This window comes from Phoxinus phoxinus (assembly GCF_949152265.1).
Source record: "Phoxinus phoxinus genome assembly, chromosome: 2".
Classification (NCBI taxonomy): domain Eukaryota; kingdom Metazoa; phylum Chordata; class Actinopteri; order Cypriniformes; family Leuciscidae; genus Phoxinus; species Phoxinus phoxinus.
This window is the reverse complement of record NC_136877.1, coordinates 16,410,819-16,438,675: the sequence shown is the minus strand read 5'-3', so window position 1 is coordinate 16,438,675 and position 27,857 is coordinate 16,410,819. Positions and strand designations below refer to the sequence as shown.

Sequence of the window (27,857 nt, the reverse complement as noted above, 5' to 3'; positions counted from 1 at the left end):
TCATTTTTGCACTTTCAAACAAACATATATTAATTTAATTTGAATGAATAAAGAATACAATTTTTAATAATATTAATATATTAAAGAGACACAGAGAGAGAGAGAATTATGAATATTACTAATATTGCAATTAAGCTACATTTGTCAACATTCATTAGGTAACCTGACCTCACAGAATAGCATTTATTAATCTAGATCAGTGGTTCTCAAACCTGTCCTGGACCACCAACACTGCACGTTTTCTTTGGCTGCGTTTACACTTGGCATTAGCATGCGACCTGTATCTGGATGTTGTCCACATACACATTGAAAAGACGAGTGTAAACGCGCTTCTGATTGGAATGTTATCCGATCAGCGTGTCCAGTTTCGGAGGTAGTCGAGGACACATTGTGATCGGATCTCAGTGTAATGTAAACGCAATCCAGCCACCGTGTCTGCATTCACAGGTGGACGTCATTTAAATCCCCGCCCAGTCTCCCCACGTGGCTGTCAGAAAATAATGGCCAGACGCAGTTTAGACAATAAATAAAATTTATTTGAACCTTACAATAAACGTCAATATTTAAAACAGTTTATTTAGACTTACATTAGGGCTGAACGATTAATTGCATTTGCGATAATATCGCGATATGATGAAACGCGATTTTGTAATCGCAGAAGCTGCACCGCAGATGAAGCATCAACTTGGCACGCTACGCATATAGGCCTGCCATAGGCTACAGGAAAGAACAGTTTGTTTAATTTATGTGATTGTGTTATAGATTCTCTTCAACGATTCTGTATGGATTCAGATAATTTCAGAATCGAGTCTGAGCTTAGTTTTAAACACAGATGCGTGATGACGCTGCGTGTGCTTTATACACAATATTCTGCTTGCTTCTAATTCCTCTGTCACACACACGCATTCGAACCTTCCGAAAAATAGTCTTTCATAGCCTACAGTTCAGAAAAGTTGAAGCGAATTGGACATTCGCGGGCTTCATTGCACTGACTAGAAGATCATATGGCACTCGCTGTGAAATACGCGCGCTTGATGTTACTCTAGTAGTGCGCGGTCCCGCCCGCCGGTATTTTCCTTACAAATGCTCTATAAAGGCATCATATGTCTTTTGGAATGCAGTTGACTTATATATTAAAAATAAAAATATGAAAACCATAGACAGAAGCTGCTTTCAATTTCAAATACTCACGGCCGCTTTGTGAAGAGCGCTCTCTCATGCAGCTGTGAGCGACTCCGTCTACGTGGTTTAATGTACTTGCATCTCAAAATGCGTTTATGACGCGAAATTAATGTAAACAGTCAGTTATGTCTGTATTAAACAGACAGGACAAACCACATGAGAAAGAAAAATCACTTAATCACAGCTCTTGAATGGAAAACATTCAGACTACTCTTAAATACTGAAAGCACTCTTTGTTTATTGCTTGTAATGTTTTTTCCCCTCTTTGTTATTGATAGCTTTTATGTTTTGAAGCTATTCACTTATTATCCCAGGATGTCTTTCGGAAGAGTAGGGGTGTAACCCCGGCATCCTGGCCAAATTTGCCCAGTGGCCTTTGTCCATCACGGTCTCCTAATCATCCTCATATACTAATTGGCTTCATCACTGTCTCCTCTCCACCAATAAGCTGGTGTGTGGTGGGCGTTCTGGCGCAATATGGCTGCCGTCGCATCATCCAGGTGGATGCTGCACATTAGTGGTGGTTGAGGAGATTCCCCCCTTCTATGTAAAGCGCTTTGAGTGTCCAGAAAGGCGCTATATAAATGTAATGAATTATTATTATTATTATTATTACTTATAGCCTATTTAAAATTCTTAACATGTAATTGTATTAATTTAGTTTTTTAATGTGTAATTATTTTTAAAAGTAGCCTACTTATAGTTACATATGTCATTAAATAAATATTAAAAGTTTTATTAATAAGATTAATTAATAAATAAAAAAAGTTGATCGGCTCATGAGGTGCCTAAAGATTCCCATCCATATTTTACAATGATGTATTGCTTGTGTTTGTTGAATAATAAAAGATAAAGAGCTTAAAAAATAATCGCATATTAAATCGCAATCGCAATATTGGTAAAAATAATCGCAATTAGATTATTTTCCAAAATCGTTCAGCCCTAACTTACATGATAGCCTACTGCGTGTGTCATTTTTCATTTTAATTATGCAACATTATCTGAACGAGGCGATCGCCTGTACAATCACAGCTGTGAGTCATGAGATCTTAATGAAGAGCGTGCGCTGCTTTGCCAAAGGAATAATGGGAATAAACTTTAAAAAAAAAAAAGTTTTAAATGTTGAATATTTTTATTGTTTCAGCATGTTTATTAATCTCCCATTTCTGTTAATATTGTCATTTGCATACTATAACCTTAAACCCAGATGATCGATGATGTGACTTAACCCTTTAGGCGCCAGAGGTTTTTTCCTAAAACGTTTGATTTTGACATCTTAATTTCAAAAGGCTATATCTTAAAAGTGATAAAAGATAGAGACTTTCTGTAAATTAGAGAAATATTAAGTATGACCCAAAGTTTATGTAGGGATTACATTTTCCCATCTAATTAGCATATTATGACGTCATATGGTGGCGGTCATCTTGGATTATAGAATATTCATGAAAATTCACAAGTTTAAATTATAAAATGCAGCACTTCTTTCCCCCCAAAATGTCCCTCACCTTCTGTATGCTATATTGCACAATACTGAATTCTCAGGTAAATAGTAAGTAGTAAACAAACTGTGTAAATCATTACTAATAAATGGTTGAAACAAACCGAATGCATGTAGTGGTTGGCCTTTTGCTGTAGAGATTTTCCATTTACTACATACAGTAGGCACTCTGATTATATATATATATATATATATATATTACACATATATATATATATATATATATATATATATATATTATTCATATGACACACAAACACAAGTAGACAAGACCTGTTTAGTTGCCCCGTGTCACACCGCCTCTGCTCCTGCTACGAGCAGCGCGGGCGCGGCCAGATCTGCCTCGCGCGCACGCCGAGTGCACACAGCACGGACTACTGTCATTGTCATTGCAACTCCTCACCCTGCCTCCACGTTGCCCCATAACTGTCCTATGAATACTTTGACCTCGTCTAACATACCCAGTAGCTTTAGAGAAAGTCTCCACCACAATAATGTCGCCGCGATTGCGGAGAGGCACGCGGTCAGAAGACAAACTACATGGCTAGCAAAAATCTCCCGCCTCGTTCCCCACAACAATAACACACCTGCTAACTTCGCGATGAACACTCCGACCCCGGGAAACATTGTTCCCACCACTGACATTGGGCAAAGGACCATCTACATTGGGCAAAGGATTCACCGTTTGTGCTTGGTGTAACGTACGGGCTATACTTTCACTTTCATAATCACGTCAACTTCTGAAGGCAGATATTTCCCTTCAGAACCAGGGTCCGCGAATAGAAGACCCAACACTTCATTGTGGGTAAGCTTTATTGATGCAATTAGATAATAATAATAATAATAATCTAATGCAAATACTCGCTGACGTTGACAATATTGCTCTAATAAAATGGCTCACTCGCACACTCCGCTTTTGTTCGCGCTGATTCAATGCGCTCTAGCTCGAATATTTTGTATAAAAGCATGACGTTTTTTTGAGTCTGGGATGAAGTATAACATGTCTGCCAACTAGTGGATGGGAGGTTGAAGGAAATTTGACACCCTATTTGACAAAATCGGCCGTTTTATTCAGTGCCGCATCTTGTCGAGTAAACTCGACCGTGGCGCCTAGAGGGTTAAAGGTAGGGTAGGTCAGAATTGTATAAAAAAAAACCTTTTATTAAAATTTGTTTAAATTGTCTTTATATACCAATACATAATTAAAATGCAAGTACTCTGAAATAGAGAGTATAAAAAACTGAGTGACTCTAGTGTATTTAATCTTCAATAAACACAGCTCATTAATTCCATTCACTTAAAAACGGGTGCGCGACTGCGCGCACGTGGGCAGAGCCAGTAATAGCGGCGGTAGTCATGGCGATGGAGAGTGACAGTCGCGCAAGCCAATCACTTGTTTCGTCCCGGTAGGAATTAATGAGCTATGTTTTTTGAAGATTAAATACACTATAGTCACTCAATTTTTATACTCTCTTTTTCAAAGTACTTACATTTTAATTATGTATTGGTATATAAAGACCGTTTAAGCCAATTTGAAAAAAAGTTATTTAGACAATTCTTACCTACCCAACCTTTAACCATGGTTATTTTTGTATGATCAACTCTGGAAATATTCCTTCATTTAAAAAAACGTAATTTGATTTAAGGCTGGAGATTGCACAGGAAAGTAAAGTGAGTGAGTGAAAGCAATTGGGACATTGCTTCATTTTTATAATCTTTACTCTTATTGGTGTCGTGCTACATACCTAATTTAAATATTAAGCAGGAAACAAATCAGATCGGTTATCCAGATACAGAGGCTACTTAATATGAACAAATGTAAACACACGGTCTCCTGATTGCCTAATGATCCGATCTGCTTGATCGGATCGCATGTTAATGCCAAGTGTAAACGCAGCCTTTGTCTCCCTAATCAAACACACCTGATTCAACTCATCAGTTCATTATCACATGGGTTAATGAGCTGATGAGTTGAATCAGGTGTGTTTGATTAGGGAGACAAAGAAAATGTGCAGTGTTGGTGGTCCTCCAGGACAGGTTTGAGAATTACTGATCTAGATCAATCAGTAATTAAATTACCTGAACAAATTGAAATATACTAAGGCCTTGTCCACACGAACACGGGTATTTTTATAACCGTGACTTTTTTACGCGGTTCGCCCGTTCGTCCACACGGAAACACAGCATCAGGTCACTGAAACCGAACATTTTTGAAAACCCCTGCCAGGGTGAGGATTTTCAGAAACGCCAGTTGCAGTGTTGTCGTGTAGACAGTAAAACCGGAGTTTTTGCCTTGCGACGTCAAAGTGCGCGCTGTTATCCGCTGTGTTTGACGTCAGATTGTGCGTCGCTGACGGCTTCTGATTGGCCAACGTGGCTTTACGGTTAGGGTTATATCGCCGACTGCTGGTGTGGAATGCTCTTGACGGCGCTTGATAGCGTGTTTTTGCGTTTTCATGTAGACGGAGATTTTTTCAAAAACGCAGGAGGAAAAACTCCGGTTATAAAAAAAACCCGTGTCCGTGTGGACATGGCCTAATACATGTTTAGCATGTTAACATTACTTTATACAATGCATTAAACTAATATGAACCCAAACACAAACCAAACAGTAACCAAACCAAGCTAATGGTTTGCATGCCAGCTAATAGTTTACATGTCATTTCATTATTCTATTATTATTATTATTATATGTTAATCTATTATTATAGATATTAACCTATTTTAATTGTATAATTTCAGTTTTTTTTCTTTTTCTTTTACACTTTGATACTTTTTCTTTGCACATTTGGTAGTGGAGAGTTTAAAGCAGTGTTTTTTAATAAAATTGTTTAAATTCACTTACATTTTGGGGACACTTTTTTTTTTTCTTTCTGTGGTATCGATTTAGTATCGATACCGAGGTATTAGTTTCTGGTATTGTACCGAAGACAGAATTGTGGTATCGAGCCATCCCTACTGTCAATATGTGTAATCCTCAAGATTACACCATAACATGAAAGAGAACAGTTGGTGTCTTTCTGCCATCACAATCTAAGTGATCCTGATATTAGCAACACACTTTATTTTTTACTTTTAGATGATGAAGAGGATGGCAAGAAAAAGAAGAGAAAAAAAAGGTCTCGAAGTGAGCTTAAAAGCAATGCTGTTCAAGAAATAGCAGTAAATAAGATGGAGAGAGGAGCGTTTGAGACGGTTACAAACGAACCGAAGAAACAATCAGCAGATGAATCTAAAACGGAAAACCCTGCAATACTGACGAGCACAGCAAGTAAGAAAACTGAGAAGAAAAGACGAAGATCCTGCAGTTTTGAGGCATCAACGGGAGGAGGACAAGATGAGATGCCATCCAAAATGAGAAAAGTAGAAGAGGAAACCGAGGAGGGAGAGATGAAAGGTAGATGTTATTTTGGTTTATTTGAGATAATTACATATACTAAGCACTAAGTAACTTTTTCTGTTTAATTTTTTTTTTTCACAAAGAAATTCAAGTAGTTATAACAGGGTTTCCGCGGAGTCATAAAATGTCTTAAATTTAATAATACTAATTTTAGGCCATAAAAGGTCATAAAAACGTCCGGATTTTCCGTACAAGGTCATAAATTACATTTAGCCACGTCTTAAATTGATATGCTCGTTCATTCATTGGTTCTACCATTGCCTTTTCCCCCCGAAAATGCGCTGGCAGCATAATGTTAAATGCGCCAAAAGCGGAACGGAAAAACTAATTTGAACCGCGCGCCACACGGACCATATATCCGCTCGGCTCAAACTCCAAACAGCAGCACAGCGCGAGCTCACTAGAGCTAATGCGTTTACTCTGATCGGTCTCAGTCACGAGATCCAGTGAGAAGCGCTTGAATTCAGCGAAGAACACAAATGTCTCAGTGATTTAAACCAGTTTATAAAGGCAGATGAAGCGGCGCTGACGAACAGGAGAAACACTGAGAACCCGCGGCCATCAGGGCCGGACTGAAGCTGGTACCCGGGCGTGGCAGGGAGGCTCGACAGCGCCCCCTGGAATGGGATCCGAAAACTTGGTCCATAAATCAAACACGCTTGCATGTAATAATATGAAAATCGGTATACATATAGATCTCATCGGTTCATATATCCTTCGTGCTTTTACTTTTTACGCCAGCTCAACAGGAAGTCAGCTATTTAGGGTAGTTTAAAAACGCATGTTCTGGCATTTGAAATACTCCTCCAAGAGAATTCATCCAAACACCACGAAACTCGGTGTGCATGAAGTCAAGACATTGAGGATGAAAATTTGCCAGGGGATTTTTGATATCTCGAACGGTTTGGCCGTTGCGAGGAAACTAATTTATGGCGAATATTGAAAACAGGAAGTGTATTATAACTTCTTCATACATTAACTGATCATGATGAAACTTCAGTAGTGTGTTCGTTGTAAGAGGTGATCACATGGATGTGAGTAAAACTCCGAAAACTTGGTCCATATATCAAACACGTTTGCATGTAATAATATGAAACTTGGTACACATATAGACGCCAGTCCAACAGGAAGTCGGCTATTATGGGTTGTTTAAAAAACGAATCCCCCTGGAATTTTATATACTCCTAGAAAATTATTTCGATCGCCGCCAAACTCAGTCAACATGAAGTCAAGACATGGAGGATGCTAAATTGCGGACGGATTTTTGATATCTCGAACGATTTGGCCGTGGCGAGGAAACAAATTTATGGCGAGAAAAGAGAAACACGATGTGTTATAACGTCTTCATACATTAACTGATCTTGATGAAACTTCAGCAGTGTGTTTTTTGTAAGAGGCCGATCACATGGATGTGACTAATGTGAGTCAAAGTTATAGCACCACCAACTGGCAGCAGGAAGTGTGTTACTTTCAAGATGCTTTTGACTAAAGTGAGGGGTTTATTTTTACCTACAGTCACAAAACTCGGTATGTATTTTGTTCTCCTCGGGCTGGACAACTTTCTAATTTACACTCATTAGCCCCGACCTACAGGAAGTCAGATATTTCGGTTTGAATGTGATTTCTTGGGAGAAAATCTTAGAATTTTGCCAGTCTCTCTGTGTCTGTGTGTGTGAGAGAGGAGGGGGGCTTTATTTTAACCCTTTCTCTGCTGTGTGCGACTTCTCGGGCACTTTTGGGGCCCTTAACGTGCTCGAAAACTCTTGAAACTTTGCACACAGGTCAGAACCCGCGGCCATCAGGGCCGGACTGAAGCTGGTACCCGGGCGTGGCAGGGGGGCTCAACAGCGCCCCCTTGAACGTGGTCCGAAGACTTGGTCCATATATCAAACACGCTTGCATGTAATATGAAACTCGGTACATATATAGATTTCATCGGGCCGAACAACTTTCGTGCTCTAAGTTTTACGCCAGTCCAACAGGAAGTCGGCTATTATGGGTTGTTTAAAAAACGAATCCCCCTGGAATTTTATAGACTCCTCCTAGAAAATTCTTTCGATCGCCACCAAACTCATTCAACATGAAGTCAAGACATTGAGGATGCTAAATTGCGGACGGATTTTTGATATCTCGAACGGTTTGGCCGTGGCGAGGAAACGAATTTATGGCGAGAAAAGAGAAACACGATGTGTTATAACGTCTTCATACATTAACTGATCTTGATGAAACTTCAGTAGTGTGTTTTTTGTAAGAGGCCGATCACATGGATGTAACTAATGTAAGTCAAAGTTATAGCGCCACCAACTGGCAGCAGGAAGTGTGTTACTTTCAAGATGCTTTTGACTAAAATGGGGGGGTTATTTTTACCTACAGTCACAAAACTCGGTATGTATTTTGTGCACATCGAGCCGGACAATTTTCTCATTTAGTCATTAGCTCCGACCAACAGGAAGTCAGATATTTTGGTTTGAATGTGGTTTTGTCTCTCTCTGACAGAGTTCCCCCTGCGTGTGTGTGTGTGTGGAGGGGAGGGAGGGCACACACAGTGTGTGTGGGGAGGGGGGCAGAAAGACTATTAAAATATAGGTATATTGTGCCATCTAGTGTTTTGTACTATGTATAAATGTGTTTTTTCTTTTAAACAAGTGTTTTTAAAGTACACTAATTTCAATTAATTCAATGCTGCTTTTTTATGTATATTTAAACATTATCAAAGACTACTTTTTGTCAAAGTTAGGATGTTATTTTTTTAGTTTCAAAAGTTCTCTGTCTCTGTCTCCCTCTTGTCATTACCCTCCCCTATTCCTGTTTTTCATTGCACGCTTTTCAATGTAAAAAAATCTTTCTGTTTTGATATATTTAAACCTTTAAAAAAATCTGGCAAAAAATCTGCCCTCGATGCGCCTTTTTGCACAACCCACACTGATGCAAGCTCTAAAGCAGACTTCTTCTCGACAGTCAAAGCGGGGTTACGTTATTGCCCGTCGTGCACAGGAACCCGAAAGGCACCGGGGTGGCGGTTTTATATATATATATATATATATATATATATATTAGGGCTGTCTGTTAAACGCGTTATTAACGGCGTTAACGCAAACCCATGTTAACAGCGTCAATTTTTTTATCGCGAGATTAACTCCTAGCAAACTTTGTTGTTTTTTTCACATGCTTTTGCAGCAACTAGTAACGTTATTAAAACTACAACGCCACACCGGATCTAGCTAGACCAGAAACAAAACAAAACAAAACAACAGCACGCCGCACACACTTGTTTGGGCTTGCGAGCCGCTAAAGAGTGGACGAGAAGCGCAGTGCCGAGCCGCGTCTAGGACAACTGAGCGCGTCTAGCACAGCGGACGCGCACTTTCTCCGTTTATGGCCAGCAATAAAAACGCAGAATGGCGCCGCCGGTGTGTGTACACTCATAGAGAATGTGTTCGGATTTTAAATACGAGGCGCTGCGCTTCTCGTCCGGTGTGCGACCCGCTTTAACGTTACGTTTTGAGTGGATGAATGATGAGCGCGAGACGCCGAAATGGATGCCAATACGATTCTGAATGGAAAGTTTACTTTTAAAAAGTTGGGTTAGTTGACAAGACCAAAGTGATCTGTGTGTTTTGTCGTTGTGAACTGAGCTATCATCGCAGCACGTCCAGTCTGAAATAGCACTTGATGGCCAAGCACACACACACACACACACACACACACCGCTGATGCGATCTCAGCACACTCGTCACTATCAGTAACGTTACCTCGTCAGTATTTCTGTCACCCTTTTATTGATGGACAGAGTTACATTGTGTGAGAGATTATTTGCTCCAAGTGAGAATGTCAGTGTGGAATTGAACAGTATAATGCCAATCTTGTTTTCAATAAAAAACATTTGCACAAAGCAAGCCGATCCACTTTTCCATGTTGATAAGAGCATAAAAATGAGAAAAAATAATGGGACAAAAATAAATCAAGAGACATTTAGAATAGATAAAAATGTGTGATTAATCGCGAGTTAACTATGACATTAATGCGATTAATCGCGATTAAATATTTTAATCGTTTGACAGCCCTAATATACATGTATATATATAAATAAATATAGCTGCAAGCAGCGATGGAGGGCCCAAGCCGGTGGCACCGCCACCCTGGTGCCTTTAGTGCAACTAAAGGCACCGGGGTGGCGGTGCCACCGGCTTGGGCCCGTAATCTCTGCTTGCAGCTATATTATTATTATTATTGTAGACAATGTATTAAAGGGGTGGTTGATTGCGTTTTCACTTTTTTCATTTTAAATAGTGTGTTATGTTGATGTTGGTGCATGAACAGTATCTGCAAAGTTGCTGCGCTGAAAGTTCAACGTAAGCAGAGATATCGTCTTTTAAAAATCAGGAAGTTTAATGCCTACAAAAACGACTCGAATGGGACTACAACGAGATACTTCCCGGGTTTTATACGTAACTAACCCATACATTTACATCAACCCTCCCTCCGGAATATGCAAAAAAGGGCTTGGCCATATTTCTGCGGCTTTGTGGAAGAGGAAGAATTATAGTAGAGAGCTGTAGCCATGCCGTCGAAAGTGTGTTATTTTCACCCAGCTGTCAGGTCTTCTGTGTTCGGGCTTCCTATGGACACTGTAGTTCGTCAACAGTGGCTAAAATTTCTGTTTGATTATGTTCCTGAAAAGTAATCGTAGCTCTCTGTGCTGCGCATTTTACGGAAGACAGCTTCCAGAATCTCCACGAATTCAATGCCGGATTAAACAAGAAACAGTGACTAAAACATGAAGCAGTTCCAACTTTAAACCCACAGGCTGCCGTTGTTGGACCACAACCTGCAAGTAAGACTTAATAATTTTAACTTTGCATGTATAATTTCAGACGTAATGTTTTAGTTTTATCAGGGACGTAAACAAATGCCAGCGCTGGCGTTAGTAGCTGCTATTTCGTGTGTCTATGACAAACGCGTACAAACATTTTGAACCTGCAATTTGTAATTATGTACTAATTTTGTAAATGTATTTTCCATGTATACTTTATGAAGTAATTTTTCGATTTGATCAAGAACGTAAACCAATGCCAACGCGGTTTGTTTATTAGTTTGATACTATTTTGTGTGTATAAGACAAACGTGCATAAAAAATATATGTAATCGCAACAGCAAACTTCAGCTGCGGTATTACTGTCATTTATTCTGGTGTATTAAATGTTTAATCAGGAGAAAACTGTATCTCAAAAGCTAAGAAGTGGCAGCAGTGGCATTTTCAAGTAACAGCGTATCGAAATTATGGTAACACTTTACAATAAGGTTCATTGGTTAATGTATTAACTAACATGAACTAACCGTGAGCAATACATTTGTTACTGTATTTGTTCATTTTTGTTAACGTTAGTTAATAGAAATACAGCTGTTCATTGTTAGTTCATGTTAGTTCACAGTGCATGAACTAATGTGCACAAGATTTTAATAAAGTATTAGTAAATGTTGAAATTAACATGAACAAAGATTAATAAATGCTGTATACGTGCAATTCATTATTAGTTCATGTTAACTAATGTAGTTAACTAATGTTAACTAACGAACCTTATTGTAAAGTGTTACCGAAATTATTATATAATAATAGTAGAATAGAATAATAATAATTAAAAAAAATTACCATTCAGAAGCGTTTTGTAAGAGCCGTGTTTGGGGAGGTTCTGCTTGACTCTCTTCATTTCCGCTTTCTCGGTCTGATTCTGGCTCAAACTGTACGCCAGTATTGACACCATTATTTACATTTGACCGGAGCACATGCGACTTTCGCCGGTAAAGGTGATGGGAGTGAAGTTTCCGGACAACGTGCACTACGCTGTTTAGCCAATTACAACACACCGTCCCAACTAACCAATCTGAGCCCATTGCCTGTTTCTGAGGGAGTGGTTTCATAGAATTAGGAAGTCAACCGGTCGTTCAAATGACAGAGGAGAAAGCGGCTTAAAATAAAAGTCAAATTTATGAAAAATAAGGCTAAAAAGAAAAGACGAAGACATGTTATATTGCACCCCATAAACACAATCATGCAAAGAAAAAAAGCAGTAAACCACCCCTTTAAAGAACTAATGGAATATAATTACAGTATTTAATAATGTATTTAGGCTACTGTTTTTCATACATTTCATGAAGATATCAAAGTCAACACAAACCTGTTTCAAGACTTGACCCCCATTAGCACATGCAGAAACTAAGAAATTAGTTTTCCAATAAAGATATTTATTTTGTTAAGGACCTAATGTCAAATGTTTGAATGTTCTACCTTAGATTTGTGAAATATTCCCCTGTTTGGCAAGTGTTTCTCATGATATGTTCTGACAATTGAGTAGTTTAAAACCACAATTAACGCTCTACAACTTTCACTTAGGAGCAAAAATATGCCTTTAAAATTTGAAAGAAATAAAGATTTGACATAATTATCTATATCGACTAATATAAAAGTTATTTTTCGTAATTCGTGTAGGTCATAAATTGAAATCATAATGGTCATAAAAAGGTCTTAAAAAGTCTTAAATTTGACTGACTTAACCCTGCAGAAACCCTGTTATAAATATATAATTGAGGTCTGTTTCTTTACTTTCCTCATTACTTTTGTAGGCAAAGTAATGCCTTATTTCACTCATACTGCTCTCTCTATTTATTAATTTCGGGCACGTATATATAGTGCTTATAAAAAGCTGTTTTATTATTTTGGAGGGGGTCACCTCATGGGCTTTTGATGGTGATATTACATGACAAGTCAAATACTAGTTGCTTTATCTCCCTGTGTTCTCCATGTTATTGGACTATTTTTGCATATGGAATATATTATTCACATTTGATTAGCACATAGGGATGCTCATAATTAACTGTTTAACCGTTAACTGAAAGTACGAATTTTGACCGATTAATACTATCGGTTAAACTGTTTTTCAAGATATTTAGAATTTGTTTGTTGCATTGTTGAAAATATGCTACATAGGCCTATATGAAATTAAGTTTTTGAGAGGACAGACAAGTCGCATTTTATTACATTCAGAAATAATGTACACCAGTAAATAAAGAGAAATGTTTACAAACATTATAAACACTAAATATAGCTAACAGACTATTTAAATTGAGCAGTGTAACTTTTTATACGTTTGGTTGACTTGTTTATTTTGATTATATAAACAGGCTGTGATGTCAAGTTAGCAATTCTAGAATTTATATGTTAATGTGCGTGAGGCATTCCTTTCAGGTTTCCTTTCCGTGGGCTTATTTTTGGAGCACACCACAAAAATGAACCGAAACTCAGCATATGCAACTTGTTGCACAGTTTTTCCGTTAATTTTGTAATCTGTTAATTATTTAAGTAAAATATATTTTGCATATATATATATATATATATATATATATATATATATATATATATATATATATATATATATATATATATATATATATATATATATAATCCTTCTAATTCTTCTATAATCCTTAGAAGAACAATAGGGCTCTAATAATCCTTAGAAGAACAATAGGGCTCTAGGCCCTTTCAGGGCTTGGGCCCTAATAATCCTTAGAAGAACAATAGGGCTCTAATAATCCTTAGAAGAACAATAGGGCTCTAGGCCCTTTCAGGGCTTGGGCCCTAATAATCCTTAGAAGAACAATAGGGCTCTAATAATCCTTAGAAGAACAATAGGGCTCTAGGCCCTTTCAGGGCTTGGGCCCTAATAATCCTTAGAAGAACAATAGGGCTCTAATAATCCTTAGAAGAACAATAGGGCTCTAGGCCCTTTCAGGGCTTGGGCCCTAATAATCCTTAGAAGAACAATAGGGCCCTAATAATCCTTAGAAGAACAATAGGGCTCTGCGCCCTTTCAGGGCTTGGGCCCTAATACAACAACTATACATAACATTCCACTAAAGGGTAAACGCTGCATGACAATGATACTAAATATTACACTCTTTCTTGTAAGCTGTAATGCATTATAAAGTAGTATAAAAAATATAACAATCTTTATTATTAAAAACTATATCTTATCTAATATCCACAGCAGATGAAAAAAAAAAAAAAAAAATCACTACAAGAAAGGCTTAATATCAAAATCCTCATTTAGCCCTGATATTGATAAAGTACCGGTATTTAAAGTCCGCGTGAACCGGAAGTTGTAAACAACTTTTCTCCAGTGTTGTGACGTATTTCCAAGTGAAATGGAATATTAAACTGAGGGCAGGGTTTTACTTTAGCGCTCCTCCTCTCCATCCCTGCTCATAGCAGACTAACGGTTTGAGGGGAGTTGTTAACCGTTGTTAGCGTTTTCAACCCAAGCCGTCTAATTTTTTCTGTGTATTAACTTGCACGGATTAATTGTTCACCACAAGACTAGTAATATCTAGTCATTAACAAAGTAAATGGAGTCAATTTTGATTTCATGTCGTCTTTAACCCTCTGGGGTCGGCAAACGCGCGGTGTGTTTTGCTCGTTTTTTTTTACATAGCAGCAAAATAGACCTAAAATACTCCGTCAGTTTTGGTCATACAGCCTTAAGAAATATGAAACAATAAGCTGTTAAATGTCTACTTTTTTATGTGTCCACTTACAATCGAAATAAAACATTGTGCTTTTGTAAAATAAAGTAAACAGGGAGTGCTTTATGCCTCTCCGTCTCTGTGAACTTTTTTTCTGAAGCACGTCTCTAAACTCAAACAAAACTCAGCGAATACTATTCACTCAGACATGAGATATATATCTCTATAATCATTTAAGTGTGTAGTTTTAAATTATCTAATTCAAAACTAAAAGAAATATTCTCTGTTTATGTAATCTATATATAAAGAGCGAGAGATCAGCCGTTCTCATTATCGTTCTGGCAGCTCATTACTCTGCTAATGTGACACGCCCATCGAGAGCGTGCGCTATACAAACACAGATAATCTGAGGCAACACATGCAAACCAGTCAACGCCCACAACAGCTGGATAACACACTAGCTGTGAGGAATAATAATATCGTGATAATCCTGGAAATTTTACCTCAAACGTGCTGGAGTAGCCTAACAATAGATCCAGCTGCAGATGATCAGTAAGTACTTTGTTCTAATCGCGATATGAAATGGTGTCTGTAAACCACAAAAGACTGTTTAAATTTGAATCGCGTTTCTGTGTTTGAATGAATGAACGGCACATATGCATGCTGTTGTTTACTACAGCTCGCGCGTGTCTGTGTGAATGAATATCGCTTTTAGCAAACTATCTATATTGCCTACTGAGATGAGTAAAAATCGACTGAATACGTTGAAATAAAATGTCTTTGTATAAGCAACATATTAAACTGCAAATTAACATTTATGCCCTAATATATATTATAAAAGACTACAGACGAAATATGAAAGACAACGTTTCGTTTTGGTTAGATTAAAGTTTTTACTGCCACATCACAACCTAATTTACAAGGTGCAAACAAAATCTTAAAAGGTCAATATAAGCCTTCTCTTTAAATTATTTTTGTGTTTTATTAGTGACAAATTTGGGGAGAGGATAGCCTACATATTGCAAAACTTTCTGAAAATACGAATGAGAATTAACTGCACAATTACTAGAAATGTTTACCTTGGATATTATACAATTTGCAAGCATACAAAGTTTGTGGAAAAATACACTTTTTTTCAAGATGTTTCCAACTCTGAACCAATTCTGTAGTAATATATATATATATATATATATATATGTGTGTATGTATGTGTGTGTGAATGTATGTATATATGTGTGTGTGTTGTCTTTGCATTCTTTCTTGTGGCTCAGTGACACACTCAGTGAAATACTCATTAGTATGCAGCATTAGCAGGTCTTTGTCTTCTCTCAGGTGTGAATGAGGACATTATTCATGACCTTGTTGGATCATTCACGCCCACCTGCATATTGCCTTTCCAAACAAAAAGTGTCTTACAAAATTTAAATCAATCTATTGTTTAATGTGAACGATTAGCCCGGATGATTTTCAGATCATTTTGAAGTAAACACTTTAGCCGACAACATCCATTAGTCAAAAGTATTGTGGGAATATGTGAAGTTGGTCGTTTGTGGTCTTATATCAGAAAATGTAAGTTTGAGTTTTTTGAATAACCACGCATAAATAATATTCTCTCAAAAATGCAAACATGTACATACATGTTGCTCACATATTATGATAGCCATGTTCGTGCTAAATAGAGTGTAATTACACCTTTGCCATTAATATATTTATAAGCAACTGAAAAAAATACAAATATCAGGGCATGTCAAAACATCTCAAGGACCCCAAAAACACCTTAGACCCCAGAGGGTTAAGGTATCAAAAAAAATGCCTTCGTAACAATTTCTTCTCATTATCACCACCTTTTTTATTTTTTTACTTTCTCTATACCGATGTATTGTAAAGCACTGACATTATGACCAACTTGTCTAAAATGAGACTACAGGACTATGCATGTCTCTGGTCCGGATATTTGGATTTATTATTTATTAGGGGCTGGGGGATTTAACGTGTTAATCTTTGCGATTAGTTTGAGATGTTTAACGCATTAAAAAAATAAAAACCGCAATTGACGCAGCACTTTTTTGCCTCGTTTTAATGGCTACCTGTTCCAGCTGCTATTGTGAGTGTGCCGAATTAAGTCACCCTGTCATGATGGAGAAGGACAATGATGGCGTTTTAGGAGGAATATTTGGATTTAAAAAGTTGCTTGATGGCGCGTTTGACAAAACAAAGATGCTGTGTGCAATTTGCAAAGCTGAATTCAAACACCATAGAAGCTGGATGCACCGAATTTTCGTCCATAGTTTGTTGTTTGCAATAGCCCTACTGAGCTGGTATAGCCATGCTGGGGAACAATGTTAAAACTACCTGCTCTGATCACATGCTCTGGTAATAATAGCTTTGTAAGACTATACTTTATTTTGATAATTAGTAAAAAAAAAATTAATCTGTTAAATCTGAGTATGTTGCATAGAACTGAATGAACAATAATATATTGATGTTTAATATTATTTGAATATTGGGCTATTTTCTGTTCCGTTTTTTTTAAATGTGTTTAATTTAATTAGGTGATTACTACGTTTAAATATTGATGATTACAAGCTTGGGGGAAATGCAATTTATTGCAATTAATTTCAGCAAATTGTGCAGTTAATTAAATTTTTTGAATCGATTTCCAGCCCTATTATTTATATGTATCTGTTTGAGTAACATTTTTAGGGGCCAAGCACTGAAAGTGCGTAGGCACCTATTGTTTCTGTTCCCGTTCCTATTATTAGGGGCCAAGCACTGAAGGTGCGGGCACCTATTGTATCTGTTCCGGTTCTTCTTCTTCTTCTTTTTTTTCTTCCGACTGGGCGTCTATGACAGCCTATAGAACCGTTTGCGGGAAACTTATGAAAATTGGCACAGTGATAGAGGACAGCCTGACCTATCACCATAGCAAATTTGGAGTCTCCAACTCCTTCCCTCTAGCGCCACCAGCTGTCCAAAGTTTCACTCATGTTTATGCTAATAACTTTTGAACCACAAGGGCTAGAAACAAAATTCTTTTTTCCTCTGATTCCTGAGCTCATGACGATTCGACTGCACCCTATGACGTCATTTTCCGTCATAATAGTTTTCCCGCCATTTTGAATTTTCCGAAAAACCTACTTTTTCGAACTCCTCCTAGGCCGTTGCTCCGAATTTCACGAAAAATGAACCAGATCATCTCCAGACCTTGTCGACCAAAAGTTATGGAATTCAAGTTGATTCGAATTACTGTTCTCGAATACCGCGCAAATAAATTTTACGTAGCGCTTGCGAAAACAGACGTAAGGCCGTATCTCCACAACGCTTTATCGGATTCAGACCAAATTTGGTAGATGTCATCACAAACATGACCTGAGGCTACATAATGCGTTTCGGCACAGTGCCACCTACTGGTCCGGAGATATGAAAATTTGCTTATTTTACTTATAACTTCTGAACGGTTTGTCCAAAAATCATAAAAGTGGTCTCGATAGATTCAGGGCGTCATACTGAGTTGACTGATATCCAATTTTCCCATATCGGCCATTTTGGCTGTCGGCCATTTTGAATGATGTGCTAAAATGCTGTATTTTATGAACGCATGAACGTATCGTTACGAAACTCAGTATGGGTCATCAGTACAACGCCCTAAAGGTACTCACAAATTTATGAGACAGCGCCACCTTTTGGTCAAAAGTTATAATGAAATTTCCAAAAATGCTAATAACTTTTGAATAAATTTGCCTATAGTAATGACACTGATCTCAATAGATTCCTTGGGTTATGCTGAAAACATAGATTCTCACCAAAATTGCACCAGATCATCTTCAGGCAGTGCCGACAAAAAGTTATGGAATTCAAGTTGATTCGCTTAACCGTTTTTGATAAACGCACAAACAAATTTTATGTAGCACTTGCGAAAATAGACGTAAGGCTGTATCTCCGCAACGCTTTATCGTATTCAGACCAAACTTGGCACATGTCATCAAAAGCATGACCTGAAGCTGCATGCTGCGTTTCAGCGCAGCGCCACCTACTGGTCCAGAAATATGAAAAATTGCTATTTTGGCTTATAACTTCTGAACGGTTTGTCCAAGAATCCTAAACGTGGTCTCGTTAGATTCAGGGCGTCATGCCGAGTCGACTGATATCCAATTTTTCCAGATCGGCCATTTTGTCTGTCGGCCATTTTGAATTATGTGCTAAAATGCTGTATTTTTTGAACACATGAACGAATTTTTACGAAACTCGGTATGAGTCATCAGTACAATGCCCTGAAGGAGCCTGAGAAGTTTCGAAACAGCGCCACCTAGTGGATATTTTTTTTTTCAAATGCTTATAACTTTGGGTGTGGTCGACTTATTCTCACGGGAGTCATCTCCTTAGACTCCTGAATCGTTGCCGAGTCCAACGATATCAGACTTGCCAGGTTTCGGCATATGGTTTGTGCAGCGTTGTAATTTAGCGCTTAAAAAACATTTGGCGATATCTTCGAAACCGCTAGTCCGATCAAGACGAAACCACCGTCAGAAGTTTGGAAACATAGGTCGATAGCATTATGCCAATGCTCAAATGTCAAAATATTGATCGTAAGGGGTAGTAAAATTCAATCAAAGTCACGTGTCAGTCGTTTTTTACGTGTTTTTTTCACGTAAATGTCTATAACGTTGAATCTAATTGAGATATTTTCACCAAAATTGACACACAGATGCATGGGCTCAGTCTGAGGACACACACAAAAAACTGTGGGATTGAGCCTCTTGGTGGTGCTAAAACTAAACAAAACATGAAATTCCCATTGACTTCAATGCAGTTTAGTGATGTAAAATGCTATACTTAACGAATGCATTGCTGTAACATTATGAAACTCAGTATGTGCCATCAACACCATGTCTTGAAAGTACTCAACAGATTTAAAGACAGCGCCACCTTTTGGTCAAAAGTTATAATGAAATTTCCAAAAATGCTAATAACTTTTGAATAAATTTGCCTATAGTAATGACACTGATCTCAATAGATTCCTTGGGTTATGCTGAAAACATAGATACCAATTTTGCCATAGTCAGCCAAACTTCCTGTCCGCCATCTTTATTTTCTTTTAAAACCTACTTTTTCGAACTCCTCCTAGACCGAACGTCCGATTTTCACCAAAATCGGATCGTGTCATCTCCAGACCGTGCCGAGTAAAAGTTATGGATTTCGTGTCGATAGACGAAACCGTTTTTATATACCGCAGCGGCAAAGTTGAGGCATGATGCCAAAATGACTATTCAGGCTTTATATCTGCAATGCCTTGACATATTGACACCAAACTTTGTATGTGTCATTGTCACTTCACTCTGACCACATCACATCAGTTTCGTAACTGCGCCACCTATTGGTCGAAAGTGATAATCATATTTTTTGTAAATGTATGTGATTTTTCAACTATTTTGCCAAAATTCATCTTTAAATGTCTTCAATTGCTCCTTGCTGCAGTTGGTCTCACACTTTCAGCCATGTAGGCATATCTCGTCATCTGCTTTTGCGCTTGGCCCCGTAATGGCTGCTTGCAGCTATATTTAGGGGCCAAGCACTGAAGGTGCGGGCACCTATTGTATCTGTTCTGGTTCTTATTCTTTTTCTTTTTCTTTTTCTTTTTTTAGGGGCCAAGCACTGAAAGTGCGTAGGCACCTATTGTTTCTGTTCCCGTTCCTATTATTAGGGGCCAAGCACTGAAGGTGCGGGCACCTATTGTATCTGTTCCCGTTCTTATTAGGGGCCAAGCACTGAAAGTGCGTAGGCACCTATTGTTTCTGTTCCCGTTCCTACTATTATTATTATTCTTCATTGTTCCGACTGGGAGTCTATGGCAGCCCATAGAACCGCTTGCGGGAAAGTTATGAAATTTGGCACACATATAGAGGACAGTCTGAACTATCACCATAGCAAATTTGGAGTCTCCAAATCAATCCCTCTAGCGCCACCAACTGTCCAAAGTTGCACTCATGTTTATGCTATTAACTTTTGAACCACAAGGGCTAGAAACAAAATTCTTTTTTCCTCTGATTCCTGAGCTCACGAAGATTCGACTGCACCCTATGACGTCATTTTCCGTCATAATAGTTTTCCCGCCATTTTGAAATATCCGAAAAACCTACTTTTTCGAACTCCTCCTAGGTCGTTGGTCCGAATTTCACGAAAATTGAACCAGATCATCTCGAGACTATGGCGACAAAAAATTATGGAAATCAAGTTGATTCGAATTACCGTTCTCGAATACCGCGCAAATTTTTTTTACGTAGCACTTACGAAAACAGGCTCAATGCTGTATCTCCACAACGCTTTATCAGATTCAGACCAAATTTGGTACATGTCATCACAAGCATAACCTGAGGCTACATGCTGCGTTTCGGCGCAGCGCCACCTACTGGTCCGGAGATATGAAGAATTTATGTTTTTGCTTATAACTTCTGAACGGTTTGTCCAAAAATCACAAAAGTGGTCTCGTTAGATTCAGGGCGTCATGCTGAGTCGACTGATATCCAATTTTCCCATATCGGCCATTTTGGCTGTCGGCCATTTTGAATTATGTGCTAAAATGCTGTATTTTATGAACGCATGAACGTATCGTTACCAAACTCAGTATGGGTCATCAGTACAAGGCCCTAAAGGTACTCAAAAGATTATGAGACAGCGCCACCTTTTGGTCAAAAGTTGTAACAAAATTTCCCAAAATGCTAATAACTTTTGCATACATTTGCCTATAGTAATGACACTGGTCTTAATAGATTCCTTGGGTTATGCTGAAAACATAGATACCAATTTCTTCATAGTCAGGCAAAGTTCCTGTCCGCCATCTTTATTTCCTTTTAAAATGTACTTTTTCAAACTCCTCCTAGACCGACTGTCCGATGTTCACCAAAATCGGATCGTGTCATCTCCAGACCGTGCCAAGTAAAAGTTATGGATTTCGTGTCGATAGACAAAACCATGGTCGTATACCGCAGATGCAAAGTTGAGGCATAATGCCAAAATGACTATTCAGGCTTTATATCTGCAATGCCTTGACATATTGACACCAAACTTTGTATGTGTCGTCGTCACTTCACTCTGACCACATCACAACAGTTTTGTAACTGCGCCACCTATTGGTCGAAAGTGATAATCTATTAAATCATATTTTTAAGTTAATGCATGTGATTTTTCAACCATTTTGCCAAAATTCATCTTTAAATGTCTTCAATTGCTCCTTGCTGCAGTTGATCTCTCACTCCCAGCCACTTTGGCACGTCTTGTCGTCTTGCTTGCGCTTGGCCCCGGTGATTGCTGCTTGCAGCTATATTTCTTCTTCTTTTTTTTCTTCCGACTGGGCGTCTATGGCAGCCTATAGAACCGTTTGCGGGAAACTTATACAAATTGGCACAGTGATAGAGGACAGCCTGAACTATCACCATAGCAAATTTGGAGTCTCCAACTCATTCCCTCTAGCGCCACCAGCTGTCCAAAGTTTCACTCATGTTTATGCTAATAACTTTTGAACCACAAGGGCTAGAAACAAATTGTTTTTCCCCTCTGATTCCTGAGCTCATGACGATTCGACTGCACCCTATGACGTCATTTTCCGTCATAATAGTTTTCCCGCCATTTTGAATTTTCAGAAAAACCTACTTTTCCGAACTCCTCCTAGGCCGTTGCTCCGAATTTTACGAAAAATGAACCAGATCATCTCCAGACCTTGACGACCAAAAGTTATGGAATTCAAGTTAATTCGAATTACCGTTCTCGAATACCGCGCAAATAAATTTTACGTAGCGCTTGCGAAAACAGACGTAAGGCCGTATCTCCACAACGCTTTATCGGATTCAGACCAAATTTGGTACATGTCATCACAAGCATGACCTGAGGCTACATGCTGCGTTTCGGCACAGCGCCACCTACTGGTCCGGAGATATGAAGAATTTATGTTTTTGCTTATAACTTCTGAACGGTTTGTCCAAAAATCACAAAAGTGGTCTCGTTAGATTCAGGGCGTCGTGCTGAGTTGACTGATATCCAATTTTCCCATATCGGCCATTTTGGCTGTCGGCCATTTTGAATTATGTGCTAAAATGCTGTATTTTATGAACGCATGAACGTATTGTTACGAAACTCAGTATGAGTCATCAGTACAACGCCCTAAAGGTACTCAAAAATTGATGAGACAGCGCCACCTTTTGGTCAAAAGTTATAATGAAATTTCCAAAAATGCTAATAACTTTTGAATAAATTTGCCTATAGTAATGACACTGCTCTCAATAGATTCCTTGGGTTATGCTGAAAACATAGATACCAATTTTGCCATAGTCAGCCAAACTTCCTGTCCGCCATCTTTATTTTCTTTTAAAACCTACTTTTTCGAACTCCTCCTAGACCGAACGTCCGATTTTCACCAAAATCGGATCGTGTCATCTCCAGACCGTGCCGAGTAAAAGTTATGGATTTCGTGTCGATAGACGAAACCGTTTTCGTATACCGCAGTGGCAAAGTTGAGGCATGATGCCAAAATGACTATTCAGGCTTTATATCTGCAATGCCTTGACAGATTGACACCAAACTTTGTATGTGTCATTGTCACTTCACTCTGACCACATCACATCAGTTTCGTAACTGCGCCACCTACTGGTCGAAAGTGATAATCATATTTTTAGTTATTGTATGTGATTTTTCAACCATTTTGCCAAAATTCATCTTCAAATGTCTTTAATTGCTCCTTGCTGCAGTTTGTCTCACACTTTCAGCCATGTAGGCATATCTCGTCGTCTGCTTTTGCGCTTGGCCCCGTAATGGCTGCTTGTCTTCTTTTTCTTTTTCTTCCGACTGGGCGTCTATGGCAGCCTATAGAACCGTTTGCGGGAAACTTATGAAAATTGGCACAGTGATAGAGGACAGCCTGAACTATCACCATAGCAAATTTGGAGTCTCCAACTCATTCCCTCTAGCGCCACCAGCTGTCCAAAATTTCACTCATGTTTATGCTAATAACTCTTGAACCACAAGGGCTAGAAACAAAATAATTTTTTCCTCTGATTCCTGAGCTCATGACGATTCGACTGCATACTATGACGTCATTTTCCGTCATAATAGTTTTCCCGCCATTTTGAATTTTCCGAAAAACCTACTTTTTCGAACTCCTCCTAGGCCGTTGCTCCGAATTTCACGAAAAATGAACCAGATCATCTCCAGACCTTGACGACCAAAAGTTATGGAATTCAAGTTGATTCGAATTACCGTTCTCGAATACCGCGCAAATAAATTTTACGTAGCGCTTGCGAAAACAGACGTAAGGCCGTATCTCCACAACGCTTTATCGGATTCAGACCAAATTTGGTACATGTCATCACAAGCATGACCTGAGGCTACATGCTGCGTTTCGGCACAGCGCCACCTACTGGTCCGGAGATATGAAGAATTTATGTTTTTGCTTATAACTTCTGAACGGTTTGTCCAAAAATCACAAAAGTGGTCTCGTTAGGTTCAGGGCGTCATACTGAGTCGACTGATATCCAATTTTCCCATATCGGCCATTTTGGCTGTCGGCCATTTTGAATTATGTGCTAAAATGCTGTATTTTATGAACGCATGAACGTATCGTTACGAAACTCAGTATGGGTCATCAGTACAACGCCCTAAAGGTACTCAAAAATTTATGAGACAGCGCCACCTTTTGGTCAAAAGTTATAATGAAATTTCCAAAAATGCTAATAACTTTTGAATAAATTTGCCTATAGTAATGACACTGATCTCAATAGATTCCTTGGGTTATGCTGAAAACATAGATACCAATTTTGCCATAGTCAGCCAAACTTCCTGTCCGCCATCTTTATTTTCTTTTAAAACCTACTTTTTCGAACTCCTCCTAGACCGAACGTCCGATTTTCACCAAAATCGGATCGTGTCATCTCCAGACCGTGCCGAGTAAAAGTTATGGATTTCGTGTCGATAGACGAAACCGTTTTCGTATACCGCAGATGCAAAGTTTAGGCATGATGCCAAAATGACTATTCAGGCTTTATATCGGCAATGCCTTGACATATTGACACCAAACTTTGTATGTGTCATTCTCACTTCACTCTGACCACATCACATCAGTTTCGTAATTGCGCCACCTATTGGTCGAAAGTGATAATCATATTTTTAGTTAATGTATGTGATTTTTCAACCATTTTGCCAAAATTCATCTTCAAATGTCTTTAATTGCTCCTTGCTGCAGTTTGTCTCACACTTTCAGCCACTTTTGCTCCTTGCTGCAGTTGGTCTCACACTCCCAGCCACTTTGGCATGTCTTGTCGTCTTGCTTGCGCTTGGCCCCGGTGATTGCTGCTTGCAGCTATATTTAGGGGCCAAGCACTGAAGGTGCGGGCACCTATTGTATCTGTTCCCGTTCTTATTCTTCTTTTTCTTTTTCTTTTTTTTCTTTTTCTTCCGACTGGGCGTCTATGGCAGCCTATAGAACCGTTTGCGGGAAACTTATACAAATTGGCACAGTGATAGAGGACAGCCTGAACTATCACCATAGCAAATTTGGAGTCTCAAACTCATTCCCTCTAGCGCCACCAGCTGTCCAAAGTTTCACTCATGTTTATGCTAATAACTTTTGAACCACAAGGGCTAGAAACAACATTCTTTTTTCCTCTGATTCCTGAGCTCACGACGATTCGACTGCACCCTATGACGTCATTTTCCGTCATAATAGTTTTCCCGCCATTTTGAATTTTCCGAAAAACCTACTTTTTCGAACTCCTCCTAGGCCGTTGCTCCGAATTTCACGAAAAATGAACCAGATCATCTCCAGACTATGACGACCAAAAGTTATGGAATTCAAGTTGATTCGAATTACCGTTCTCGAATACCGCGCAAATAAATTTTACGTAGCGCTTGCAAAAACAGACGTAAGGCCGTATCTCCACAACGCTTTATCGGATTCAGACCAAATTTGGTACATGTCGTCACAAGCATGACCTGAGGTTACTTGCTGCGTTTCGGCGCAGCGCCACCTACTGGTCCGGAGATATGAATAATTTATGTTTTTGCTTATAACTTCTGAACGGTTTGTCCAAAAATCACAAAAGTGGTCTCGTTAGATTCAGGGCGTCGTGCTGAGTTGACTGATATTCAATTTTCCCATATCGGCCATTTTGGCTGTCGGCCATTTTGAATTATGTGCTAAAATGCTGTATTTTATGAACGCATGAACGTATCGTTACGAAACTCAGTATGGGTCATCAGTACAAGGCCCTAAAAGTACTCAAAAATTTATGAGACAGCGCCACCTTTTGGTCAAAAGTTATAATGAAATTTCCAAAAATGCTAATAACTTTTGAATAAATTTGCCTATAGTAATGACACTGATCTCAATAGATTCCTTGGGTTATGCTGAAAACATAGATACCAATTTTGCCATAGTCAATCAAAGTTCCTGTCCGCCATCTTTATTTTCTTTTAAAACCTACTTTTTCGAACTCCTCCTAGACCGAACGTCCGATTTTCACCAAAATCGGATCGTGTCATCTCCAGACTGTGCCGAGTAAAAGTTATGGATTTCGTGTCGATAGACAAAACCGTTTTCGTATACCGCAGTGGCAAAGTTGAGGCATGATGCCAAAATGACTATTCAGGCTTTATATCTGCAATGCCTTGACATATTGACACCAAACTTTGTATGTGTCATTGTCACTTCACTCTGACCACATCACATCAGTTTCGTAATTGCACCACCTATTGGTCGAAAGTGATAATCATATTTTTAGTTATTGTATGTGATTTTTCAACCATTTTGCCAAAATTCATCTTCAAATGTCTTTAATTGCTCCTTGCTGCAGTGGGTCTCACACTTTCAGCCATGTAGGCATATCTCGTTGTCTGCTTTTGCGCTTGGCCCCGTAATGGCTGCTTGCAGCTATATTTATAAATAAAATGGTTTGTTCAGTTCAGTTGTGTTGTAATAATTGTCAAAAACAGAAGTATAACAGTAAAACCCCCCCCTGGTGTGACCACCATTTGCCTCACACAGTACAACACATCTACTTCACATAGTTGGTCAGGTTGTTGATTGTGGCCTGTGGAATGTTGGTCCCCGCAATGCAGTACAACTGCACATGCAGTACAACTGCACAGTTTAGAGTGGCCTTTTATTGTGGCCAGCGTCACACCACTCCGCATTGCTCACTCTGGTGTTACTTGTTCATTGTCAAATTATTTATTGTAGTCATGTTCTTTTGCTGCATAGATTTATCATCTGAGAGCAAGAATGAAGAGCAGTTAGACTATGAGAAGAAAGATGATTCTGTTTTGAAGGCCAAGAGGAAGAGAAAGAAGAAGCTCAAGGAAAGATTGAAAATAGGGGAAGAGGTCATCCCGCTTAGAGTCCTCTCAAAGTAAGCAACAATGTGTCTTCCATTAAAACAATAAAATAAAATCAAGATTCATTAAAAAAATTGTCTATTGATTGAGATGTTGAAGTGCATTTAGTCAAACTGTTATCTACATGCTCATGAGGTATCTGTGCCCCGTGTTCAACTGTCAGGAAAGAGTGGTTGGACCTGAAGCAGGAGTACCTGACACTGCAGAAGCACTGCATGGCCCATCTGAAGCAGTCAGTCTCTCAGATCAACCTGAAGTCAGTGAATTGTGACATCGCACAGGCTAAAGATAAAAACAATGCTTGTAAGTTAATTTTGTTGGTACATATTTTCTGTGAATAAATCTTGCCATTTATTTACCCAATTATTTTCTTCCCAAAGGTTGTAAGGATACAACTCAGAAAGAGCCCTCTTCTGGCCCCAAGTTTGTGAGTGGAGTCATTGTCAAGATTAGCTATAACCAGCCCCTGCCAAGCAAGAGGTGCATCAAGGTATAGTCATATATTATTTTAACTTGTTATCTTGCATACTTCAAACATCTCTGGTTACTCATGTAAGGGTAACAGGTAGATTTAGCTCAAAGGGAATTCATTTCTTTTTATGGAATTTTGAAAGAATCCCTTATTTGACGGCCAAACAAATTAATCGTCCAGCGCTCAAGTGTAATTATTAACCCTCTGGGGTCTAAGGTGTTTTTGGGGTCCTTGAGATGTTTTGACATGCCCTGATATTTGTATTTTTTTCAGTAGTTTATAAACATATTAATGGCAAAGGTGTAATTACACTCTATTTAGCACGAACATGGCTATCATAATATGTGAGCAACATGTATGTACATGTTTGCATTTTTGAGAGAATATTATTTATGCGTGGTTATTCA

General features: G+C 38.6%; 1 protein-coding gene across 2 annotated transcripts in view; it reads left to right on the top strand.

Annotated features, from left to right (window-relative positions):
• The window catches only part of larp7 (La ribonucleoprotein 7, transcriptional regulator), a 73,617-nt gene that overhangs the window by 2,328 nt on the left and 43,432 nt on the right, over nucleotides 1–27,857 (top strand). For both annotated transcript variants that reach the window (XM_079603614.1, XM_079603615.1), the window contains exons 7-10: nucleotides 5,760–6,077; nucleotides 26,845–26,992; nucleotides 27,142–27,281; nucleotides 27,359–27,468. In XM_079603614.1, the coding sequence (XP_079459740.1) occupies nucleotides 5,760–6,077; nucleotides 26,845–26,992; nucleotides 27,142–27,281; nucleotides 27,359–27,468 (716 nt within the window). The remainder of the gene's footprint in view (nucleotides 1–5,759; nucleotides 6,078–26,844; nucleotides 26,993–27,141; nucleotides 27,282–27,358; nucleotides 27,469–27,857) is intronic.